Raw genomic sequence first — 27,174 nt, 5'->3', positions numbered from 1 at the left:
TTAATAAATTGGGCCTAGTTTACGGCGTCGTTCGAGGGGTGCCAATATAATTGGGATGCTCTCGCTTCTTCGCTTTCTAGCCTCCCGCTTTTTACTCAAAAAATAATATATATATTTTAAGTTTATAAAAACTTGTTTAGAAACTCATGAGATATATATTTTAAGTTTATAAAAATATATTTTAAGATAAGCTGATCAATCCAATGAAAAGGCAATAAGTTTAAAAACATTTAAATCCAATCTCTTTTTCCAAACTGCAAAGTGGGTGTAGGATCGGTCCTGATAATTTACGGATTCTAAACGAAATATAAATAAAAGCCCGTTTAATAAAAATAATTTATGTAAAAAAATTTAAAATATATTTCAATACATGATAAACAAAAAAATATTTCATTAATCATTATACTGTAAGTATTATTATTACATTCACTAAATATAATTATCTACTCAAAATTAAAAAGATGTTTCATAATTTTTTAAATTTATAGATTAAACTTCTATTTAGCCCATGTGGTATCCAAAATTTATCATTTGACCAATGTGGTATTATTTGATAACATTTATCCTTAGAATATTTTCATAAGTGACAATGATAAAAAAAATTGACCAATTTGTTAAATTTTTTGCGAATAATTTTTTTAATTTTTTTTCTATACACACTTAATACATAAATAAAAAATAAAAAATAATTCTTTAGTTATCTACATATTAAATCTATATGGTAAAAAATTAAATCAATTGCCACATATATATCACGTGTCAAAAATTGTGTCATGTGGCAACAAAAATTTAACAAATTGATAAATTTTCCATCCAAAATGGATTAAATGTTACTTATGAAAATACTTCAAGTGGAAAATGCTACCAAATGGTACGATAAAATTTTGGATGTAACAGAGACCAAATATGAATTTAATTCTTAAATTAAACCTTAGTTTATATTCAAAAAAATCAATTGAGCCTCTTTTAGATTTAAAATATTAATTAGGCTTAATACATCATTTGACTCCTGAACTTGTCCAAAAAGCTTGATTGGCCCTCTGAACTTTCAAAGTGTCTCAATAGCCCCTCAACTATACAAATTGAGAGGGCCAATCAAGTTTTTTTTTGAACAAATTGAGAGAAAAAATAATATATTTAACCTATTAATTATTTGCAACCTTTAAAATCTAAATATTTTTTAAATCTAAATAATTTTTTTAAAAAATTAATTATTTGCTTTTAAAGGGGGTGGAACACAAAACGTTTTACAATGACAAGTGTATGCTTTACCACTGAACATTTATTAATTTCAGTATTAATTCTTTTTACTCTTTATATATACACAATTAATAAAATATTTGGACCCTCTACAATCTTGGGCCCTAGACCTGGTACTCCTGGTCTAAGCCCAAGGCCGGCCTCTGAGTGGGTGTAAAGTTTTTCCATGGCTCGTATATACTATTTCTACAATATTTTTAATTAATTGTTTAGGGTTTTACATGGAAATATATATCTTTTAAAATAGCTATAATAATATTATATTATTGTTATTTGTGACTCAGAGGCTTTAATAATAATAAAAAACAAACCTACAAAAAATCGACCTTTGCAACTTTTGTAAGAGACATTGCAACTTTTGTAAGAGAAATTGTGTAATTCGTCATCCAATTTGTCGCATAATTACCTTAACGGTAGAAAAAAAAAACTCAACCTCTCACTGCATATCACGAAAGTTATTACAATATTTAATGAGCCAAAATTTAATTTGGAGTGTAAACAGAGTAAATTACATCAATGGTACATGAATTTTACCCTAATTCACATTTTGGTATCTAGATTATATTTTATCTCAAAAATATATCCGAAGTAACGATGACCGGACAATTAAATGGCCGGTCAATGCGATTTTGACGAGTAAATTACACTGATGGTATCTGAACTTTACCCGAATTTACATTTTGGTACCTATATTTTATTTTGTCCAAAAAATACATTTCAAGTAAAGATGACTCAATATTTTAGTACATTTGACCGATCAGTGATTGGTCAACCCGATTTTGACCATTTTAAATTAAAAATTGAGACCAATCATACACCCAATTAACATAAAATTATAAATTATAATTTTATGTTAATTGAGTGTATGGTGAGTCCCAATATTTAGTTCATATTATCCGGTCACTAACCGATCAAATGAACTAAACTTTTCAGTCACCTTTACTTGTGTTATGTTTTTAGGATAAAATAAAATCCAGGTACCGAAGTGTAAATTATGGTAAAGTTCGGGTACCATTAATGTAATTAACTCATGAAACTCGCGTTGACCGGTTATAACCGGTAAAAATATACTAAATTGTCCGATCATCATTACTTCAGGTATATTTTTGGGACAACATGTAATCTAGGTACCAAAGTGTAAACTATGTAAAGTTCGGGGACTATTGGTGTAGTTTACCCAGTGTAAATATATTTTGTAACAAAAAATAAAAACATTCTATTACAAAGAGGATAGAATAACTAAAAAGAAAAAAAAAATAAATAAAATAGAATAACTTGTAATCCCATAGACTTTTTAAATCCATTATTAGCATGACTAGAAAATTAAATTGGGCCTAACTATTGATAGAGGCATGTGGTTAGAAGTTGAAGCCCAAAATGAGAAGGGGATGAGAAATAGGGGCCGTACAATTCTCTAACCAAGTCAACATCCACTGGCAAACGAACACGTGTTGATTTGTAATTGATGGAATGAACCACATTTGGCGCCAGGTTATTTTATAAAATGGGCAGCAATATAACGGTCTTTTCTACTTTTCACGTCCTGAACAATCGCTCCTCTTCGACTTACCAAACTTTCTTGCTTCTCTCGCTCGCTCTCAAAGTAACCAATCTGAGATCAACGATCAACAATTACTGACAGAATTATGGCCGTGGAGACCGTCGCTCCGGCGCCAACACCCACACCTGCCCCCGCCCCCACTCCTTCTCCCGCTCCGGCACCCACTGCAACTACTGCCACTGATCTTTCCACCATGGCACAAAACCAGCAGAAGAAGAACAGGATTCAAGTCTCTAATACCAAGAAACCCCTCTTTTTCTATGTCAATCTCGCCAAGGTCTCTTCATTTCTGTTTATTTTACTCTTCTTCGTCTAGCCTAATTTACATTGCTCGCTTTCTTAATTCGATTTCGATTCACATTTTTGGTAATTTTGGGGGCTTTCGATTCACATTTTTTTTTTTCAATTTGGTTTTCTAATGTGGTGGTGGTTGTCAAAATGTTCCTAAGAAATCTACACAATTCTGTAATTATCTTTCTGTTTTGTGATTTCATTAATTTTTACCATGATTTGTTGTCTGTGTGTAACAGAGGTATATCCAGCAGCACAATGAGGTTGAACTTTCTGCACTGGGCATGGGTATGTTGGTGAAAGCAATTTCAATTTCTCTATATAGATATTGTCTGTGAATTTCATTGGAAATTCAGTTTGATTATGCTTTGAAAATTATAATCCTGCCAATCATATCACATCCTGGCAGACGGATTGTCTCCATAAATCGTGGTAATCTCAGAAATTGACATCCTTATGGATTATTTCCCAGTGTTTTAGTGAAATGTAGACAAAGATATTTCTATAATAGGGGTTCGAGTCCGCCTCTTACCAAATAAATTGGCAGGGAGGGAAGGCTTGCTCCCATACACCCTTGTGGTGGGACCCCTCCGCCTAATGCACGGGGTGGCCCTTTATTGTGATAAAAATGTTCCACCGTTATTCTTACACATGGATACTAAAAGATGATTTGGTATATTTGATTTGATGACAGCAATCACCACAGTTGTCACAATTGCTGAGATTTTGAAGAACAATGGATTAGCCACTGAGAAAAGTAAGATTCATCTAATTAATTAATTACCATCAATTCATGTTAACATAACAACATCCATAAATGATGACAAGTATGGTTGATATGATATTTTGCAACTTTTGTGGACAAATGAACAGAAGTTTTGACATCAACAGTAGGAATGAAAGATGAAAATAAAGGACGACTTGTGCAGAAGGCAAAGGTACCGTATGATGATGATCCATGGTTAATTAAAAAGGGCATACCATACCTTCTTAATATACATAATTCTGATGACTGATTAAGAAATGGTTAATCAATGTGTAGATTGAGATAGTGTTGGGGAAATCTGAGAAATTTGACAGTCTGATGGACACTGCTAATTCAGCAGCCGCAGCGGCCGCAGAGGCGGAAGCCAAAGAAGTGGAGAAGAATGAAGAGGCACAGGCACAGGCACAGGATCAGGGGCAGGCACAGGCTCAGGCACAGGCACAGCCACAGGCACAGCCACAGGCACAGCCACAGTAGAAAGAGAGCAAGGAATGGTGGATGTTGTAGTTCTTTATTTTATGGTTTGGTGTCTGTCTGCATAATAGTAGGAAATTAGAGGTAGAATTTGATATAAAAAAGGAAGTGCTGGCATTCTGGAATTGTAAAAGAAGTCAATTTTGCAATTGCATGCGCTTTCTCTACTCTGGGTTTGTAGAGATATTATTTATACTGTTCCTTTCTTTTTATTTTGCACAGCTATCTTTTAACTTAGTGCACATAAGGTGCCTGAGTATTTAAAAAATTGTACTTGCCCTTCATTTCAGAATATGACTTTTCTTTTTCTTTTCTTTGTTCTTTTAGTTAAGGTTATTGAACTTAATGGTTGGTAAAATGGGTTGATACATCGTAACGTTGACAAAATTAACTATTAATTTAAAATAATTAAATAAAAAAAATAAAAAAATAAAAATAATGTTCCTCAAAATTGACCAATCTCCAAGAAGTTGTTTGCGGAGAGATTACTTTGAGGAACATTTTTTTTTGCCGTCCGCCAATAGTTATCCTTTGTGATGTCAAAATCACATTTGATAATTTCATTGAAAGTCAATTTTTGCCTGTGATTGATGAATATATTGGCATTGATTCAGTCTACTCCGCAAAGGGTAATTTAATTCTATCTTTATTGAGTAGCCTTTTTTATCATTCTGTCAATTTCACAGTTGGGAATTTAATTACTAATCTTCTCTATGTCATCAATTGATAATTTATCAATTATCAATTACTAATCCAAACATACACTATTATTATTATTCAGATAGGAATCGTTGTTCTTTATGCCTATGAAATTCAGCTTGAATCTTCTGTTCAAAGGAGAGGTATTAGGGAATTTGATAATGCATTTAACTTAACTTATTGCTCATTAGGTGCTTAAGGTTTTTTTTTTTTTTTTATAAATCTTTTGATGTTGTTGATAGTTAGCCTTCTTGCTGGTGATTGTTGTCATATTGTTTTAACATTATACCTACTATTTTGGGTGAACCTTTCAGAAATTTCTAGTATACCTTTGATTGTGAACTTGATTACTACTTCAAGATTTTGCCCTGTAAATTTTTGAAGCTTAGCTTATATTACTTGTTGTGTGCAGGTTTCCTTTTGATTATTTTGGTGGCATTTAAACTCCTATATTACTTGTTGTGTCAAGGTAAAAGCGGATAGTGTTATAAAATATAAGTATCTTTGGAGTTTGGGTTCAAAATATACAATAACTATAAGAGGTGACATTGAAATGATGATTAAGTAGTAAAGTAAATTGACATTGTTACATTTAAAGGCTTTCAAAAGTAAATGTTTCAGACATCTTATGGTGTTATTGTCCATGCGTTTTTAATTAGGGAGGTTGCGCACAGGCGGAGCCAGGATTGAAACCTCGGGGGGTTCCATTGTACGTAGAAATTTTTTTCGTACGACGATTCAAGAATTTGATTCCTATTGCAAATGTATTTATATACAAAAGTTGTTTTGAATTTTTTTTTTCGATATATTCATTGTTCACTAGTAATTTATTGAACTAAAATCTAAAAAATACCTAAACATCAACAATCCAATTCAATCAAAATCCCTAAATATCACTAATTCAACTCAATTCGTCAATTTAATTTAATCAACATCTCTAAACTAAAATCCCTAAATATCACCAATTAAATACAATTCAATCCAATTTAATTCACCAATTCAATTTAATCAAGATCATTAAAACCTTATCACATTATCAATTCAATTTAATGAAAACCCCTAAAATTTAACATATTATCAATTCAAGTTAATCAAAACACCTAAATATCATAATTTAAATTAAAGTAAATAGAAATATCTAAATTATACCCTAAATTAGAAATAATTCAACCCTAAATTAGAAATCCCTAAATTAGATTCTCTAAATTAAAGAAAGGAAAATGGGAGAAGAAGAGAAAAGAAAGAAAGGAAAAGGGGAGAAGAAGGGGGATGAGATCTCTACTGTTTGATCCTTTTTAATTTAAATGGATGGGTGGGTGGGTCACGAATCTGTTGGATCCTTTTTATTTTTTTTAGTCATTGAAGTCCAAAACGACGTCGTTTTGGACTTCAATGACTAAAAAAAAAATTAAATTAGGTTGAAGAAGAGGGGCTCCGGCCATGGCAGTAAACCTCCAAACCAGGGGTGGAAAACACCCCTGGTGGTGGTTTCCGTCGGGTCGGAGGGTCGGGAGATCCTCCCCTACCCCCTAGCTCCGCCTCCGGTTGCGCATGTTGTATCTCTCCCTAGAGAAATATGGTTTTTTTATTGGAGGAGTTGAATTAAGATTTAGTGAATGTGAGTACGGACTGATATCTGGCTTGCGATCATGACCTATTTGAAGTGTTCAGAGAAACTAATGTTTTAAAACACATGCTTCTTTTATACTTTTAATATAAAATTATTTAATGTAACACTTATATAACATTTATTTTTAAAATGGACAAATATCAACATTTTAACAACAGTATCATTGAAACAACTCAAACAAATAAAATATAATGTTCAAAAGTAATATAATTCACCAAAAGCCATGAAACAATGTCCTTAAAGTCTTAAACCATTTCATAAAACAAGTAGAGAACGTAATTAAACCAAAATATTAAAAATAATAAACATAGTTCACGAATAATCATGCAATAATGTTCAAAAGTGAATTATAATAAAACAAAAAAATTAACAGTAAAAAAGATTTTGTTCATCATCGTTTAGGCGGCACCGATGCAGTGTAGGCGGCATCCAGGTAACCTAGACAGAGCACAAGCGGCATAGGAGCTAAAAAACGCTCAGAAGGACTAATCAGAGAAAATCGAGGAGGATTCTCGATTTCGAACGCCTAGGTCGTGCTTAGGTGGTCCAAGCGGCCTTGTTTTTTAAACAATGATTGCGTATGTCTCTAGTATTATGTAGGGAATAACTATTGTATTGTCCATTGTTATTTGATGTAGTGGAAGATTTGAGCGGACTACGGTCTCATGATTTTTACTTCTCGCATTAAGAGGGGTTTCCACATAATAATATTGTGTGTTGTGATTGTTGTTGTGGCTATTATTTCTACATGGACCCTAATGACCACGGTGAATTTGGTCATTCACCGTTAGATATAGGCTGATTAAAATCCTAAGGTGGAGATTCAAAACATCCTAAGGCTTAGATTTAATCAGCTTACATCTAACAGTGAATGGCCAAATTCACGTGGTTATCAGGATCCATGTAAAAAATACTGATTATTTCTGTTTATTCATTTCATTATTGTGGGTTGGTCATTGTGTTATTTGTTAGTTTCCTCAAAGATTCATTCTAAGTCGAGAAAAGACTGATAAACGAAGCTTAATTTTGCATTTTTATTATTTTCGTTATGGTTAATTTCCCACCATGAAATATATGAATTATTGCAAGCAATTATCTTAGACTATCTCCAAAAAGCTTTTAGTCCTCATTCTAAAAATAATATAAACAATTGACTTTTAATCACTCGAGACATTAAAACACATGAAGAAAGACATTTTTTCTTCTTCTGGTAATTGTGTGTATGCCACCTTCTATTCCTATTCTTGCAGCTGACCAATCCATCAACCTATCTTCTTGGATTGCACAAGATTCCTAGCAAAAGAAAAGAGCACAGTGGCGGAACTACGGGGGGTTGGCCGGGGCTCGAGCCCCGGCTGGCCGCCCGAGAATTGAAAAAAAAAAATTTTTTTAGTAATGATGTCTCGTAATATTTTGGAAAGAATTATATTAACTATATGTAGTATTATTTGAATATATAAAGGTAGATGAGATGGCTAAGTATGAAAGTGGCAAATCGAAAACTGTAATAAACAGAATACCATACTTAAGTTTGACCTTGAGGTTTCTGTCCTTTTGACTATTGTTTGCCTATTGTTTGCTCCTGCAACACCAGTCACTAATGTTTGGAAATTCGAGTCCTTTTCATGTCAGACACGAGCAAATGGTTTCATATTAGAAGTGGTTACTTTCCTTTTCCAAATAGGAATGGTTATGCTGGAAGTTTAAGACTGCCAGTATAAAGTGCCATAAACCAATCTCAGCCCACTAACAAGTTTCAAATTACCTATAAAACGCACCCTGATTCCATATTGGTGCACAATGCTTTCTTTTTGGAGCAATTCTTCAGTTTTTTCTAGCATCAAGTCCATAACATCTTTAACCTCATCAGGAGATCTTTTAAAATTATCTATGCTAAAGGCATAAATAGTCACATCTTTCACTCCCAGTTCATAGCAGTACTTAAGTATGGATATATGAGAGATGAAAATCCAACTCTGTGACCAGCCCCTTCTTTGGATTTCTTCTTCTTAGCATACCTTCTATTTCCATCCATTATGAAAGCAACATGATTGGGGATAGGCCCCATTGACAGAACACAAAACATACAAATCCTTATGGGTTTACATATTGATAGGGAAATGGGCATACAACTCAAAGATGAAGCTCATATATAATACAACCAAGCTTCCATCGATCTCTAGTTTCAGCTTATTCTATTATTGAGGTTGGGAACTCATTCATATCCAGACAAATACAGTGATCAAGTCCGTGCGGGTTGTAGGACAATCTAATTTGAAAGCATTAAGATGCCCTTCTTTCTTTCTGATTTTTGTACGTTTAACACTATGATATATGCTACCATCTTCTTGAAAAGTAAGTAAGAGATACAATGCTTTGAGAGGTCATGGGTTCGAATCACATCCGGGTCTAGTGAGAATTTTTCTTTCTTCTTTAATGTAATGTAAGCGCATTGTGCGCAAATTAAAAAAAAAAAAAGAAAGTAAGAGATACAAGCATTTGTTTCCTACACTTGTCCTCTGTTCATTATATTAGACAACTTGATTTCAAAATTGGATATTTTCTTTTATGATTAATAGATTGTTCTGTATGTCTGTTTGTGCATTTGCTTTTGTAGAATATTTGTTGTTATTCATCAGCCTTGAACATTTCCATTTTTTCTATTTTAATTTCTTCACTATTAATATTTTTTTTAGTTTCTTACTTACTAGTTAATCATAATACTTAGTATAAGATCAAAAAAAATCATAATACTTAGTCTAATTTCTAGTCACAATATATTACTTATATAGTAGCTTATTATTTTTTTAGTTAGGTTTTGTTTTTGTAATATAATAATATTTAGTAAAGAATCCCCACAATTGGGGGTATACCCCCACCCCCTTCCAAATTTAAGCTTTGAGGGTAAAAAATTTCCCACCCAAATAATTTGGTGATTCCCCTCCCTTATCGATTCGGATTCTCGCAATTTTTTGAGAATCCCCGCCCCGTTGACACCCTTATTATGAAGTATATATATAATTATTATTGTTTTTCCTAAAACCTAAATCAGGGATGGAAGCAATGAAAGCGATATTCATTACAGTTGACCTCTAGAACCTAAAACAATGGTATGTTAGAATTTTTGGTTCAACTATTGTTGTTACTTGTGTTTGTTAGAGATTTTTCAAATATAATTTGTTCCTAATTATGCAAAACAAATCCATAAGATTGCATAAACATGATTGCTAGGATGTTTGAATAAAATGATTTTCACAAACACGCAAACAATCAAGATAGTGTACCTTGATCCATGATGGGAGCAATTGATTTCTTTAGGAATCACCAAAAGAATTGTGTTTTTTTCTTTTGATCCCTTTAGGGTTGATAAGATTTATTGATAGGGAGAAAACAATGTTATTAGGAATAAACTACATATGGACTCTTGGTGTATTTTGATTATTAGATTATTCACTACATCGAGGTTATTTACTACATAAGGTTTACTAAAGAAGACATGATAAATAATTACCGAATAATTGTAAAATAGTATTTTTTTTATATAATTCTAAGAATGAAATAAAGATATATACATAATACTAAGAATATCAAAGTATTATTACATAGGGCATACTTATATAAAAGAAGTAGACTGAAGAAGTCGGACAATCTATATGCGAGAAAAGAAAGTTAGAACACATTTATCATTCTTTACTATCATATGTGCACTTAAGAGCAAATGCACCCTATCGCATCAAGTAATAAAGTGTTATAAAGAACAATATCGATCCCATATAGACTAGTACCTAATGACCTGTTCGTACTCGAATTCTATATTATCTAAGGTATCAGTTAAATGAAATGAGTTATTTTTATACTAATAAAGCAATTAAACTAGCAAAGAAATTGAACAACTAATCTGTTAAACGTATGAATGGAAGACTAGGATTTAAGATCCTTATGCTAACTCCTATGGATCAATAAGTGTATATTGTGTGAATTTAAAGGTTAACTCGAGACGGTGATTTTCCATTAGAAAATAGTAACTCTGGTCAAGAACTACTAAATCTATCTCAAACACTATTAAGTCGATGTTTGGTTAGGCAAAATCCCTATTTGTGTTTGAAGGCATTAGACGCTATGAAAACCAAGGCTAAGCCGTAACCTAGACCACGAAGCTGCACCGATTAAGGTATATGATAAACTAATATCCTAAGTTGATTAGTTTACTTGGTTAGGTTTCACAATTCAACTTCTCTACCTAATTACTTGGTTAGGTTTCTTAGATAGAGGTAAGCAGTACTTTAGTTAATTCTCTAGTTAAGTCCGGCAACACAACATAAAAGCCTATCAACGATCCATACTCGTTAAGCATGGTTCACCGTAATCCTAGCCTATAGTGTTTTAGCTCATGTCTGAGCTAAGACACAAAGACATGATGCTTAACAAATTTGGATTATCAATTCAAAGTTAGGATGAAAGAGAGTGGAGATGAAGAGAAACTTTGAATTAGATAAACTTAAATTGAAAACAACAAGGGAATTAACAAATTAATATCAAAACTTGCTTCACGAAACTAATAATAGGACAAAAATAGTAAACTAAAGTAAAGAAAAATGAAATATAAACTAAGTAAAGAAAAACGAAATATAAATTAAAGTAAGTGAAAATGGAAAGTAAAACTAAGTTACGATTAAGCTATTCTAAGAACTAATCTAACTAATCTCTCTAATTACATTGTAAAAGCTACTATTTATAGTGATTAGGTCGTCCTCTGATCTCTAGTAGGTCTTCTAGCCTCCCTCTGGTTGGATTAGAATTGTTAAAGTCGGATAAAATCAGACCTTTTGGAGTAGAGTTTCGATTATTTATATTGTAGCTCACTGAACTGTTGTGTCCAGCTCGTCGAGCTACTGCTTGGGTTCGAGTTGTTACTCTTACTTTTAATGTTCATCCTTCCCTTTCTTTTGTTTTTCCTTTATAGACACATACTTATATTCTTCTGCTGTGATAACTTGAAAGAAAATTTTGATTTCAAGATATATTTTTTTTATATACAAAATCAATTTATATTGTTCATAAACCACATTGAGTAGAGCCATAAGAGAGCATGGTTGTTTATCTTTTGGAAAATAAGGTTATGTATAAAACCAATTTTTATTTGTATTAATAAAGACTAAATTTAGATTATCTTAGAATGCATAATTTATATTAAGCTAACGCTTCACATTATGTTAGGTTTTGAAATTTTCTTTATATTGTCTTTATCAAAAACCATTTTCATCATACTTCAACTCTGAAAATGTTATAATGTAGGGTAAATTCCAAATAAAACCCCTATGGTTTCACTAATTTTCAGATAAAGGACTGTGATTTAATTTTTGTCAAAACGAGTTTGAGGTTTCGCACTTTTAATAATGCTATTAAAACTATTTTTAACGACCTGAAAATGAACATTTTCAAGAATTAAAGTTGTTCAATATCATATTTTCTATGGAACAACATTTTCGATTTTAGAAAATCATCTTTTTTAGAACTTTCTCTCTCTAAACATTAACTTTCTCTCTCTTTACCAAACATCATCTAAATAATCTCGAAATAAAAAAGTTGAAAAATTAAAGTTGCTTAGAATATTAGTAATTCTTAAAATATGTCATTTTTGAAGTCGTCAATGGCGATTTTAATAGTATCAATCGAAAAAGTCCTTATTTTGCTAAAGTTGAAAACCTCAGTCTTCGTTTTGACAAAAAGTAAACCACAGTCCTTTATCTGAAAATTAGTGAAACCACAAGAGTTTTATTTGAAATTTACCCTATAATTTATTATTGTTCCCCATCATATAATTTTCCATTCTCAATTACTCTCTCTAATTCAAAATAGATAAAGTTGGAGAGAAGAGTTTTATTAGTTTCACAATACACAACTTTTTGATATAATCAATACACATTATAGCTGATTTTTTTTTTTTAATCTAAGTTGCCTTTATATAATAAGAATTAATTTATTTGTGAATATAATTATTAAAAAGGTATATTCAATAATAAAAATATCAAGACCGATTAAGAGCGTGTCGTTTGGTGGAACCATCTTGATTTGGTCTTAGGATCATGCATTTCTCTAGTTGAGGTGGTGGTATCTACTTGTAGGTTCTTAAAGGATTGGAAATTTATTCAAACGGGTAATTTTTGAGTTTCAGTTAATATTCTCAGTACTCGAATTGCTAATTATGTCAATCATTGCTCCACTGCAGTAGTGGGTTGGTTTAAATGCAATAGTGATGATAGTTTGTTTGTTGAGACTATAGTGTCAGGGCCGACGTAGTGATTCGGGATGCAATTGCCATTTTTTTTGCTTACCACAGCTTGCTTCATGAATGATTGATGGATGTGAAGTGTGTTGAGGCTCTAGTCCTCTGAAAGTGTATTGCTTGGGTCTCAATGCTTAATTTTACGCATGCGATCTTCAAATTCAATGCAAAGATTGCGACTAACACTGTTAACTCTAAGAGATATTTCAGATTTTAGAGCTATTATCCAAGATTGTAGTATTCTTGTTGCTAATAGACCAAACTTTATAAGATCGTTTCTATTTCTCAATTAGCGAACTAAACTTCCCATGTTGTTGGAAGGTAAGTTTGTTCAAATGCTGATAGTTTTACTTATTTCTCTATTCCATTTTAGCTAGAGAGTATTTTGTGTAAGGACATTGATTTTCTTAACTAATATATGTTCTTTTTCTTCAAAGAAAAAACCCAACATTTAAAATATTAATCAATTGTAGTTATTAGTATATATAAAAAAAGGGAAAAGTACGAAAAAAAATATATGTGGTTTGCCTGTTTGCAGAGATACATGGTTTAAAAGTTTACAAATAAAAGTCTATGGTATGTTTTATTTACAAAACAAAGTATTACAATTACACAGTTAAGTTCTGATTACAACTAAAGACATTTTTATTTTAAAAAAAAATTTATTCTTACATGTCAGTAAAACATAACCCCCGAAAAAAACAACTTTCTAAATCGAAACAACAAATAATATGGTGAAATTTTACGTTTTTTACTAATCTGACAGTTTATGAACTAAATTGATATTTAAATTCATTTTACACCGTTTCAATTTGATTTTGGGATCTGTGTTTTGTCAATACATAAATATAATTGAAAAAAATTAAAAAATGTGCTTATTGTCATCAATTACTTAAACGTTTAATTTTAAATACTTTGTTTTGTAAAATAAGCATACCACATACCTCTATTTGCAAACTTTTAAACCACGGACCTCTATTTGCAAATAAGGTAAACCACGAGTATAAATACTCGTACTTTGCCCTAAAAAAAATTAATAAAACTTAATTATTTATTATATTTGGTACTTTTTTTTTTGATAGAATTATATTTGGTACCCTTAGGCAGCCGCCTTTACTACCTAAACGCTTGACATAAGGATTCACTCTCCAAATCACTATTAAATTCAATTCACATAATCATATATCAATTTTTTTTTTTAAAATGGAAAGTCATATATTAAGAATTGATAGCATCGTTACATAATAAAGGCCAGACTATCTATAGGAGGTGATTGCGAATCACGAGCCCATTGAACTAAACTATGTGCTACTTTATTGCTTTCTCTCCTAACAAAATGAAAAACGCAAGATGAAAAGAAAAGCGATAAATGTTTGACGTCTAAGTACAGGAAATGGAGTGGAGAGAGTGGAATCGGGCGACGAGTTAGTGTGTCCACAACCACAACTGTCTTTGCGTCCGACTCCACCCATATATTCTCATATTGGAATTACATATTAATATTGTTCGTTGTTAATATGAAAAAACATATATTTAACTAAGTTTGCCATTTATCAATGGCATTAAGTTTCACTCTTTCAATATACATGCATAAGAAGCCGCATATGAAAAATGAAGGGAAAAAGCATTTTGAGTCTTGATCTTTCATTATTTGGTGTATTAAATCCTTGATTTTTTTTTTATTTGAACACATTAAACTCTTGATCTTTTATTCTATATCACATGAAGTCTCTGATGATTATAAATTAGTTTTGAACATAAAAATCGATTAACATAGTGTCATTCATTTCTGATGTGTTTGAAATTTTTACTTTTAACAGTCCGAAACAATTTTTAATGTGTAATACGAATAGAAAAACTATAAAAACCTTGTTCGAGCTTTAAAAAATATCATTTCAAACATAAATGAAATGAATAACGATTTTTAACTAAATTATATATATTTACAACTAACTAATTTGATAAACAAAAACTTAATATTACAAAAAATAATTAATCATAAACTTAACATGTCCAAATAAAAAATAATGCACCAAGAAAATGAAATATTAGTAATCTTAGCTACATCAATGTTCACATGCATCTTAATAACCAAGTCAATTTGGTCATTTATCGTTAGATCTAGGCTTATTAAGGGCATGTTTGGTTCAGCTGTTAGCTAATAGCTGTTGTGGTTGCTATTAGCTATTTGCGGCTGCAGTAAGTTGTTAGCTGTTTAATTAATAGTGTTTGGTAAAATTATATGAAACTGTTGCTGTTCGGATTTAAAATATCTAAAATGGACATGTTTTAAATTAATCAACGATGAAATTATAAAAGGAAAAATATGAAAAAATGCACATAACGTTTACAACTAGGAATAATTTTACTCATAACATTGATAGTTAAAAGCAATTTTACCTCTAACATTGACAAATTAGTTCGATTTCAGATATTATTAGAAAACATAGATATTTTATTTTTTATTCTACACCAATAGCACATATCAGTAGTTCTAAAAAAGAGATTTCATATTTTTTTGTGATTTAATAATAAAATTGAAAATTAATATTTCTAAATTCGGCGAAATATTTGAAATGTTTTTGTCCAACTAGTACAAAAGATTATATTTTTTTTTATTTTCTTAAAAAAAATCACGTCTAATCATATGTTTATGATCTGTTACTATAACGATGATAAAATGGTGGACATGTGAAATGTAGATGTAATATTCATGACCAAAAAGACAGTTTGATAAATTATTTCTCAAATTGACCCAATTTATCAATGTTAGGAGTAAAATTGCTTTTGACTGCCAATATTAGAGGTATAATTGCACCATTTTAGAAGTTAAATGTAAAATTGCTCCTAGCTATAAATGTTAGGGGTATTTTTGCACCTTACCCTATTATAAAATAAAAAACGTATTACACAAATTAAAAAAAGTAATCTATATAAAAAATAAAAAAATTATTGAACGTAACAAAATCTTATTCTTTCGATAATTATTATGTAGAAATATAAATAATGTTAAAGAATAAACATATTTTATGAAAATAAAAAGGATAATTTTGTCAATAACATATGTACCTACAAACAACTGTTTATGAAAAGCTCAAACTATGAGCTTTTCGTGAAACGCTCCAGAATGCTGCAGTTTCTAGAGAAAATGCTAAATGCTGCGGTTATATAAACCTAACCAAACGCGATATTTCCTGCGGTTTGGAATGAAACGCTAAATGCTCATCTGAAAAGCTGTAACAAACACCCTCTAAATTTAAGGTTTAGGATATTTTGAATCTCTACCTTAAAATTCTAATAAGGTTAAATCTAACGGTGAATAACCAAATTTTACATGATCATTAAAGTGTATGCGATCAAAACGGAGCTTTAGATAATGTTATGTCAAAAATGAATTTGATTGAGTTAAAATTTAAAAACAGATAAGTATATTTTAATTTAGTTTTTTTATTTACAATTATTTAAATCTTATTTTTAAAATAAAGCCGCCCTTTGAATCCTATGATGGTTAGGGTCCTATGATGGTTAGGGATCCCTAACGGAATTAAGTACTCAGAGATCATAGTATCCTAATTATTTTTAATAGAATTATTTAGCCTTAAATTATTTTGTAATCAACATTTAAGAAGATAATAACAACCGCCAAATCAAATCAAATGGGTTTTTTTTTTTTTTTTGATAAAAAATCAAATGGTTAAAAATGCAAATGGTATATAAGCACTAGAAGTAATTTTGTTTAAAATAGAAAACAAAAACAAAATCCAAAATTAACATTTGGGAAGTTATAAACGAATGGTTTAATTTTAAACCAACGGATGGGAGAGAGTACCGGCAACTTCAACTTCCATACCCATTAAAGCCCTAGCTTCACCTCCTCACCCCGGTGGTGGTCGTCGTCCCTCTTTCTCATCCATTTTTTTTCTTTCAATCCGATATTATTCCTTCTTTTTCTCCATAATCTCCTCCTTTTGCCTCCCATCCCAATTTCTCTCAGGCGGCACCGACGGCCTTTTCCCCTTGCCGTCGCATTGCCGCCTACAATTTTCTTAATTTCCTTTTCTATTGATATATAATAATCAACTATGACATTAGATCAGCAACACAATACGGCAGAAAATAATGAATACCTGTTGTCTTCATCTTCTTCTTCATCATCATCGCCGTTCCTGGATGAATCGGAATCGGAGGATTTGCAGCGAATGCCATTAGCGCCACCGAGATTTAAGAACAAGAAGTGTTTGTCGAAGCAGCTTTCTATGTGCGAGACTCGGCGAGATATCGCGTGGGAGAGGCGTCGGAGACAGATTCTGAATCAGGAGAGGAGAATGAATAACGTGGTGGATAATGGCGATGATTTGACGGATGAAGATTTGAATGAGTTGAAAGGATGTATAGAGCTTGGTTTTGGGTTCAATGAGGAAGCAGGGCAACGATTGTGTAATACTTTACCGGCTTTGGATCTTTATTTTGCGGTTAATCGGCAGATTTCTTGTAGCCCAGCTTCGTCTCCGCATTCGCATAGCCAGAGAATCTCGTCGGCGTCGCTTGGTACTCGGTCGTCGTCGTTCGGGAGCCCTACAGCTAGTGAATCCGATTGGAAAATATGTAGCCCAGGTGTGTGTTTTTTCGTATTTGATTCATTGTGGCAAAACGATTACATTGGTCCTTCAACTTTTATGATTTGTTTGTTTGAGACATTGATTTTGGTCGTCAAAATATATAACCGTAGGTCATGCTTCAATACCACGTACCTATACAATAGGTGAAGTAATTGTTCAAATTATATGATTAGTATTTGAATTTTCGAAATGTCTCCCTAGTTTAGTGATTTGATTAAAATGTCTTATAAGTCCTAAATTTATGTGACATTAGACCCGACAATTATGTGTTCGAGTTGTATTTGTGTCATGTCACTTTTTTGATTCGTGTTAAAAAGATTAAACCCAACCCTAGTCCAAAAAATTGCGTGTCACAATCGTGTTAACCTTCGGATTAGTGTCGATTTCGTGTCGTGTTTTTGGGTTACATGAAATTTTATTACACTGATATGATACTATTTTTAAATACTATTTTTAATATTAACCATCGAAAAGTCCGATAATATCATGTCAATTTAGGAAGTTCGAATCATATTTGCAAATAATAATTATAATTTTATTATCTTTCTTAATAAAGTAACATATAAAAACACAATAGAATATAACATAATTTTAAATAATTATGTCTTTTCGTGTCGATTTCGGATTAAAATATCAATCCTAACTCAACTCAATTTGCTATCAGTTTCGTGTGAACCCAAAAATAACCCATTGCCTACTAACTTAAACCCAAATACTAAAATTACGTGTCGATTTCGTGTCGTGTAATCGGGTCGTAGGTAGTTTTGCCACCTCTATGTGACATAATAATAAGAAGAAACTTGAATAATTTAAAAGTTTGACGTGTGAACTTTCAAAATGTGTCGATAGTCTTCTTAACTTGCATAAAATGTTCGAATTGCCCTCTCAATCTGTGTCAAATGTCGTCAATTAATCAGTCGGTTGTAAAAAAAAAAGTAAATTACATTAGGACGTCTGTTGCACATGCCTTGTCGAGGTATGAGGTTATATCATGATGAGAGACAAGTTTTACAGTTGAGCAAATAAAAACTTCGTTTTTAATATGTTCTAATCTATTTTGTGAATTATGTAATAACATTCTAAGGCTCATGCAACACAAATTATACGAGCTTACATTTTTGCAATCGAGTGATTAATTGATTACACTTTATACAATTTGAGAGGAATATCCGGATATTTTATGCAAGTTAAGAGGGCTATCGAAACATTTTGAAAGTTCAGATGCTCAATCAAGCTTTCTGGACAAGTTCAGGGGCGAATAGACCATCGTGACCACACAAGATATCAATAAGTCAAGTTTAGGGGTTCAATATGTCCCTTTAAGCAAGTTTAAGGTCGGACAAAGTTTAGGACAATGAAATATTATTGTTTAACTAATTAAAGTTAATGTGGTGCAGGGGATGATCCACAGCAGGTGAAGATGAAATTAAGGCATTGGGCGCAAGCAGTAGCATGTTCAGTGTTGCAGTCAATATAAGGGGGAAGTAGAGCAGATACATATATATATATGGGATGGGTTTCAATCTGTTGTAGCCGATCGATCGACCGACCGACCGACCGAGCAAGCACAGAAAGAGTAAAAAAAAGAGACACTTTGGGGTTTATTAAAGGAATAATTAACTAATTAGGGTGTCCTTTTAGATTACTGATGATATTAATTAGGCCAACAAGTTCATGAAAAGAAAAGAGAGAAAACTACTCCTTTTGAAGGAAAGAAAATGGATCATATTTTGTGCTGTAATATGGATGGCATTTTGTGTTTTGTTAATGCCATTTAAAAGCATGCAATGATCATCGCTTTGGCTTTCATTTTTATTAATTAATTAATTGATTACTAACTTTAATCTATGTTTGATTAGAGACATATTTACACATTCCTTTTTTTTTTTATCTTTATCTTTTTTTTTTTTTTTGAAATAGGAATGCATTAAAAAGTGTCAATCTGGCAAAAATGTAATATTAAAGGCGAAACAAAACTTGGAATAGTATGATAAAATTGGAGACAAAATCCAGCACGAGAAGACTGGTCGAGCAAAAGCATTAGCGAACTCATTAGCTTGTCATGGGATAAACTTGATTGGGTAAGAGTTGTGTTGATGAAGAAGCTCTCGACAACGAACAATAATATCTCTAAACTCGGAATGGTCCTGGGATATAGAATTAATCCCGTCAGCCACCTTTGCATCCGTTTGAAAAATCACACAAACAAAGCCGAGAGCCATAACCCAAATCATAGCATGAAAGAGAGCTAAAGCCTCGCATTCCTTAACCAGTGGAAACCCAGAAAAATCTGTAGTTCTGCCCGTAATGAAGCTGTCTGCAGAATTGCAAAGAACAACGCCCGATCCCACTTAAGATAGCAATATATGTGTTAGAAGCGAGGATATTTTGCGGCGGTAAATTCGATAGACGACACTGAGGAGGATCTATAGAAGCAGTCGCTTGAAGCTTCAAATGTCTCGCCTGCAACTAATTGTATAAAACATCTCTAGCCTATAGCAAATATGTTCCGGTAAAATAATGACACGATTCCAATACTAGTCATTTTGAGACCTTTGTAAGCTCCACAAAACCATTAAAAAGGTGTCGACGGTTTCTTTAGAAGACGAAGTCAGAATGTCAAAGAACAAAGCTTGAAAATTTCCGCATTCGTCGCTTTCGAACGAATCATATTTAACAGCCGAGCTTCATTCCAAACTCTCAACATCATCGAGCATTGGATGAAAAAATTCCACTGATCCTCCAAACCCCCATTGCAAGCAACACATCGACTCTCCACATCCAAACCTCTGTGAAGAAGAGTATCCATAGTGGGTAATAAATTACACACTAAATATCAAGTAAAATAGCGAACCTTGCCAACCTCTCAGTTTCTTGTGCAGACGGTCCACTATGTAGGAGAAAGTAGCAGTACGACCCCTCCCAACCTATAATGGCAACCCTAAATAGATACCCTGACTGTCAACCATCTAAACCCCCAGGGGCTGTGCTAACTCAGTCATACGCAGAGGTGGAACTTTGGCACTAAACATGATCTTAGACTTCTCAAAATTTATCTCCTATCCTGACGTTTGTTCATACACCTGAAAGATCTACTGGATCACCCCACGTTCCATAACTGTAGCTCGAAAGAAGAAGTAGCTGTCATCAGCAAACAAAAAAATGAGAAATACTAGGGGGCCTTTACAAATTCGGCATCCATGAATGCTTCCAAGTTCCTCAGACTTTCTAAGAAATGAAGTAAGCACCTCTGTAAATAGGACAAATAAATAGGGGAACAACATATCACCCTATTGGAGACCTCTATAAGGTTTGAAAGGTGCAAAGTATGTGTTCCGGTTAGTGATTTGGTACTCTACAAATGACACATATATATACCATGATCAAATCCACAATTTGCATAGGGAACTCCATCTGAAGTAGTAGAACCTGAAGAAACACCCACTCAATTCTATTATAAGCCTTAGACATATATCCACTTTTAGTTTCGCAAATCCTCTTCTACCACCGCTCCCTAACTATAAGGCATGTCCGGCTTCAAATGCTAACATAATATTGTCAGTAATAGACCGTTTTGGAATTAAAGCACTTTGAGCCTCGGAAACCACTGTATCCAGAATCAATTTCAGTCTATTGGCTATCACCCTAGTTATAATTTTCATGAGCACATTACACAGTGCAATGGGTATAAGATCGGTCATCACAACATGAGGGTGTTTTTTTCGGGATAAGGATAATATTTGTGTTATTGAGTTGATTAGGAATGTTACCCGAATTCAAGCAAGGGGTGCAAAAGGGAAGACACTGCCGGACCGAGAGTCTGCCAATTATGTTGAAAAAATCCCGGATTAAGCCCATCCGGACTTAGAGCTTTGTCCAGATGCATTGAGAAAAGCACCACCTGTTGAAACACCTTTCCACAAGATTTTGATTTGACAAAATCATCCATGATTAAGAGGCAATTAAATTTAAATGCTTTGATTTAATTATACTAATGTGTTTGTTCAATATTGAGTGCAAAAATATATATAAGGTAAAGACAGGACAAAAGTCAGCACAAGCAAAGCTGAGTAGAACATAACTCAGCATGACAGAATGTAAGCGGAGTGGAGTAGAACTTAGAAGCAAAACGAAGCTGACTAAAGTTAAAGATTTCTTCAGAAGCGGTTACACAGAGCGGAGCTGACCAAGAATGAACTCAGCTTAGAAGTTGAACATCCGAAGATTACGAAGAAAGCTGAACGACTGTCAGGACAGCATGAAGGATCCGTTCACTAAAGGACAAAGTCTGCAAATCTTCTGCACCAATAATTGGAACCTCGAAGACACATAAAAGACTAATTCCAAGAGTCATGGGTCATTGGATTATTGGTAAAAGACAACTGGCACAAACAGACAAGCCAGACGCAAGAAGACAAATCTGACGCCTGAAGAAAACAGAGAAAGGGAATGGCGGAGCAGTCTGAAGCTGGCCAGAAATTGTTCCCCAAAAGAGCCGTTTTGGTGTTAACGGTAACAACAATTCAAAGGATCCAAATCTGCGATTTCCTTCTATAAAAAGACAATGAAGAACCTTGGATCATAAACACTGAAGCATCAAAAGAAAAATACAAAGAGAGAAAATCTTGAAAGCACTCAAATACAAAAAGATCTTACACCAACTTTTCATTCTCTGTGTAAATGCTAGATTGATTGTTGTATAATCATCTAAAGTGTTCTTTAGCATAAAAAGAACAAGTTTGTGATCAATGGGAATATTGAGAGTGTTAAGCTGAGTGCTTGGTTGTAAGCATTCAGTGGTAGAGAAATCTAGGTGCTGGGTTGTAGCACTTAGTAGGAGTTGAGTAGACGAATAGAGGAAGGTACTCTTGAATATTCAACTATCTTGTAATTGGTTTGTGCCCTACCGTTAAAGAGCTCAGTATTGGATTCAAAAAGCCCAGAGGACTCTGGGGACTGGACGTAGGCAGAGAGGCCGAACCAAGATAAGTGATACTGAGTAATCTCTGAACTCTCTCTTATATTGTATGTGTTGTTTGCTATATTTACTCAGCATATAAATTGCCTAAGCTGACCTTGAGAAAATAAGCGGTGCTGAGTTAGAAGCTGACCTCCAAGAGTGTCAATTCTCAACTCACAAGAAAACAACTTTAGTCAACATCTGACTAAAGCTGTCTTCAAACATATCTCACCAAGCTGACCAAAAGCCGAGTTAATAAACTCTCAAAATTACTTCCAGTCAGCTTAATTAAAACGCGAAAAAGTTATATTAGTTCCTAAACCCCCCTTGGAACTAATTACCAGGGACCAACAAATGGTATCAGAGCCTAAGCTCACTACTCAAAGATTTAACAATCTTGAGCTGATCCCTAAAAATGGGTGAGAATAGCACTCGGTTCCTTCTAGGAAACCAAACAACACAGATACTCCCTGAGGGACTATCAATCACTAGACCTCCCCTATTCTTTGGGTCAAATTATAAATTCTGGAAGAATAGGATGAAAAACTTTATTCAAGCCACAAACATGAGTGCATGGCTTGCAATTGTTCAAGGTCCACATGTGCCATACAAAACTGTTAACGATGAGAAAATCGTTAAAAGTGAGGCTGAGTGGACAGAGGATGACCTCAGAAAATTACAAAATAATGCTTCGGCTATAAACATGCTTCACTGTGCGTTAGATGCTGCAGAATACAATAAGATTTCAGGTTGCGAGTCAGCACAAGAGATTTGGAAGAAGCTTGAAGTAACCTATGAAGGCACAAGCAAAGTTAAGGAGTCTAAAGTCAATCAACACATGAGACTCTACGAGCTGTTTGAGATGAATGAGAATGAAGACATCTCAGAAATGAATGCAAGGTTCACAAATATTATAAACGAGCTAAAAAGGCTTGGAAAGAACTTCACTGAAGAGGAACAGGTGAAGAAAATTCTGAGAAGTGTGCCTAAGAGTTGGCAAGCAAAGAAAACAGCCGTAGAAGAAGCTCAAGACTTGACTACCTATAAATATGATGAGCTGATCGGATCCCTGCTGACCCATGAAATCTCTATGAAAAACTTTGAAGCCAAAGAGAAAGAAAAATCAGAAGATAAGAAACAAAAGTCACTTGTCATGAAAGCTGACTCGACTGAAGCTGAGTCAACTGATGATGAGGAAATAGCCATGTTCACCAGAAAAATGAAGAAGCTGTTCAGAAGGAATGATAGAAACGGCAAAAGGTCATTTAGAAGAAATGACAAGTATAAAGCCGAGTCAAGTGACAAGTACAAGAAGGACAGCTCGAAGTCTGTCACATGCTTTGAGTGTCATCAAACTGGGCACATCAAGTCAAGCTGTCCCAACCTCAAAAAGGAGAAGAAGGGAAGCAAAAAGGCTATGGTAGCCACATGGAGTGACAGTGATGTGTCAACATCATCCGAAGCTGAGCAAAATGAAACAGCCAATATATGTTTCATGGCAGATGATGGAGCTGACCAATCCCAATCTGAGCAAGCTGACCTCTCTGAAGATTCCGAGCAGGAGGAAAACAACAATGAGGTAACATCCTTACTTTTGCTTAGAAATAAAATGGTAAATGCCCTGAGTGACTTATATACACTAACTAAGAAGTGTAACAAAAAGATTAAAGCACTCAGCAGGCGGTGTGACGAGATTGAAGAGGTCAAGTTGAGTGACCTCCGATATCTCCTCCAGGACAACTCTGACTTACATACCAACATGCAAATCATACATGAGTTTGTCACGAAGGTTCAAATTGAGTCAAAGAAACTTAGAAAGGATGTCACAACTTTACAGAACCAAATAAAAGGTTCAACTAAGAATAAACCCCATGCTGAGTACTCAGGTACTGGTCAGCATAAACAGTTTACTCAATGTAGCTGTTGTGGGAAGAAAGGACACACAAAAGCTGTGTGCTGGCATAACAAACAGACTGTCCAATGTGACTTTTGTGGTAAGAAAGGTCATACTACCAAGGTATGCTGGCATGCTCAGCATAACAATGCTGACCACACTCGATATCACCCTAAAAGGGCAACTACGTATGGCTTTTGTGGTAAAAGTGGCCATACTACAAATGTATGTCGTCACAAGTTAAAATATGACTTTGCACCTGTTTACACTAACAAGAAAGGACCCAAAAGGAATTGGGTACCTAAAAATGAATAGTTTAAAATGCAGGTCAGCTTGACATGCGTGGAGAAATCAAAGCTTTGGTATATAGACAGCGCATGTTCAAGGCATATGACAGGTGATGAAACTCAGTTCATCACACTAGAGCTTAAACGAGGTGGGAGTGTAAGCTTTGGAGACAACAAGAAGGGTAAGATAGTCGGCTCAGGTACTATCGGAGGTAACCCAACTATTGAGTCTGTCTCCTTAGTTAAAGGTCTCAAATACAATCTGCTGAGTGTAGCTCAGCTTTGCAAGAGCGGCAGAAAGGTTGTATTTGATGATACTAAGTGTCAAATACTCGAGGGAAATACAAATGAATTAATTTTAACTGCCCCTCATGTAGAAAATGTATACATGTTAAACTTAGAAAAACAGTTTTCTAAAAACATATGCTTAGTGTCTAAAGAGGACAACTCCTGGCTATGACATAGAAGACTTGGGCATGTCAGCATGGACCTTCTTGCCAAATTAGCTAGAAAGCAATTAGTTGAGGGATTACCCAAATTAAAGTTTGAAAAAGATCAACTGTGTAAAGCTTGTCAGCAAGGCAAACAAACTAAAAAGTCATTTCATAGCAAAAATATTGTCTCAACCAAAAGACCATTGGAATTACTACACTTGGATCTTTTCGGACCTATCCAGCCACTCAGCTTGGGAGGTAAGAAATTTTCCTTGGTTATTGTAGATGATTTCTCTCGGTACACTTGGATCATCTTGCTGAGCTACAAGGATGAAACTTTTGAGATGTTTACCACACTGATTAAAAAGCTTGAAAATGACAAAGACCTAAGAGTAGCTCATATTAGAAGCGACAATGGTGGAGAATTCAAAAACCAACAGTTTGATGAATTTTGTGAAATCAGTGGTATTGACCACAATTTCTCCGCTCCTAGAACACCTCAACAAAATGGGGTTGTTGAAAGGAAAAATAGAACTATTGTCGAAATAGCTAGGACAATGCTGAGTGAAAATAGGCTTCCAAAGTACTTCTGGGGTGAAGCTGTTCGCACGGCATGTTACATACTGAATAGGGCTCTAGTTAGACCTATACTTAAGAAAACCCCATATGAACTTTGGAAAGGTCGAAAGCCCAACATTGGATACTTTCGTGCCTTTGGGTGAAATGCTTTATACTCAATACAAAAGACAACCTTGCTAAATTTGATGCTAAAGCTGACGAGGCGATCTTTTTAGGGTACTCAACAAACAGTAAAGCATATAGAGTATTTAATAAAAGAACTCAGGTTGTAGAAGAGTCTGTACATGTTGAGTTCGATGAAACTGACCCTACAGGTAAGTCAGCTCAGCCTGAAGAAGATGAACCAGGCTCAGCTTCCGCTGCACAACCAGAAGCCTATGTGTCATCTATACAGGAGCTGACCCAAGGTAAGCAAGAAATTGAAATATCATTTGCTGACCAATCTACTCCTGTATAGATTATAGAAACACCTCTTCCAAACGACTCAACATTGCCCAAGGAAATAAAGATTCCAAGAGGTCATACAGAACAGGCCATTCTTGATGCTGCCAACAACAAGTTGATGACCAGAGATCAGCTTAGAAAATACCTTAGCAATGTTGCCTTCGTCTCAATGCTTGAGCCAAAGAATTTTGCTGATGCTGAGCAAGATGAATATTAGATAAATGCCATGCAAGAAGAACTTGATCAATTCACCAGAAATGAGGTATGGGATCTAGTACCTAGACCTAGGAATCAAAAGCCCATAGGAACCAAGTGGGTCTTTAGAAATAAACTAGATGAGCATGGAAATGTGATTAGAAACAAAGCTCGACTTGTAGCCCAAGGCTATAGTCAGCAAGAGGGTATAGACTATGGAGAAACATTTGCTCCTGTTGCTAGATTAGAAGCTATACGTATATTGTGTGCCTATGCCAGTTACATGAATTTTAAACTATACCAAATGGATGTAAAAAGTGTGTTTCTTAATGGCTTTATAAACGAAGAGGTATATGTTAATCAACCTCCTGGGTTTGAAGATCCAAAGTTTCCAAACCACGTTTATAAACTCAAAAAGGCCCTGTACGGCCTAAAGCAAGCTCCAAGAGCTTGGTATGAGAGGTTGACCAACTTCCTGCTGACCAGGAACTATGTCAGGGGAAAAGCAGACACAACCTTGTTTATTAAGAAAAAGGGTAAACATACCCTACTTGCACAGATATATGTAGATGATATAATATTTGGTGCTACTGACGAATCTTTGTGCAAAGAATTTAGCCAACAGATGCAAACTGAGTTTGAAATGTCAATGATGGGTGAACTCAACTTCTTCCTTGGACTTCAAATCAAGCAAGGTAAGAATGGCATCTTTATAAGTCAGTCTAAGTACACCAAGGAAATGTTGAAGAAATTCAGCATGGTAGATTGCAAACCAATATCAACCCCCATAGGAAC

At 33.8% G+C, this 27,174-nt stretch overlaps 2 protein-coding genes across 2 annotated transcripts; both read left to right on the top strand.

Moving 5' to 3' along the window:
- The first annotated feature begins 2,812 nt into the window (after positions 1–2,812).
- LOC136206749 (uncharacterized protein At2g34160) lies at positions 2,813–4,626 on the top strand. The gene is made up of 5 exons (XM_065997899.1): positions 2,813–3,098; positions 3,352–3,400; positions 3,807–3,869; positions 3,986–4,050; positions 4,155–4,626. The coding sequence occupies exons 1-5, from the start codon at positions 2,907–2,909 to the stop codon at positions 4,353–4,355; spliced, it is 570 nt and encodes a 189-aa protein (XP_065853971.1). The 5' UTR covers positions 2,813–2,906; the 3' UTR covers positions 4,356–4,626.
- A 12,178-nt stretch (positions 4,627–16,804) lies between these two features.
- LOC136206411 (uncharacterized) lies at positions 16,805–19,286 on the top strand. Its single transcript, XM_065997443.1, has 2 exons — positions 16,805–17,581; positions 18,984–19,286. Exons 1-2 carry the CDS (start codon positions 17,050–17,052, stop codon positions 19,061–19,063), a joined length of 612 nt encoding a protein of 203 aa, XP_065853515.1. The 5' UTR covers positions 16,805–17,049; the 3' UTR covers positions 19,064–19,286.
- Positions 19,287–27,174: the final 7,888 nt, after the last annotated feature.

Source organism: Euphorbia lathyris, chromosome 9, assembly GCF_963576675.1.
Source record: "Euphorbia lathyris chromosome 9, ddEupLath1.1, whole genome shotgun sequence".
NCBI classification, from domain to species: domain Eukaryota; kingdom Viridiplantae; phylum Streptophyta; class Magnoliopsida; order Malpighiales; family Euphorbiaceae; genus Euphorbia; species Euphorbia lathyris.
This window is presented reverse-complemented; position numbering and strand designations above follow the sequence as displayed.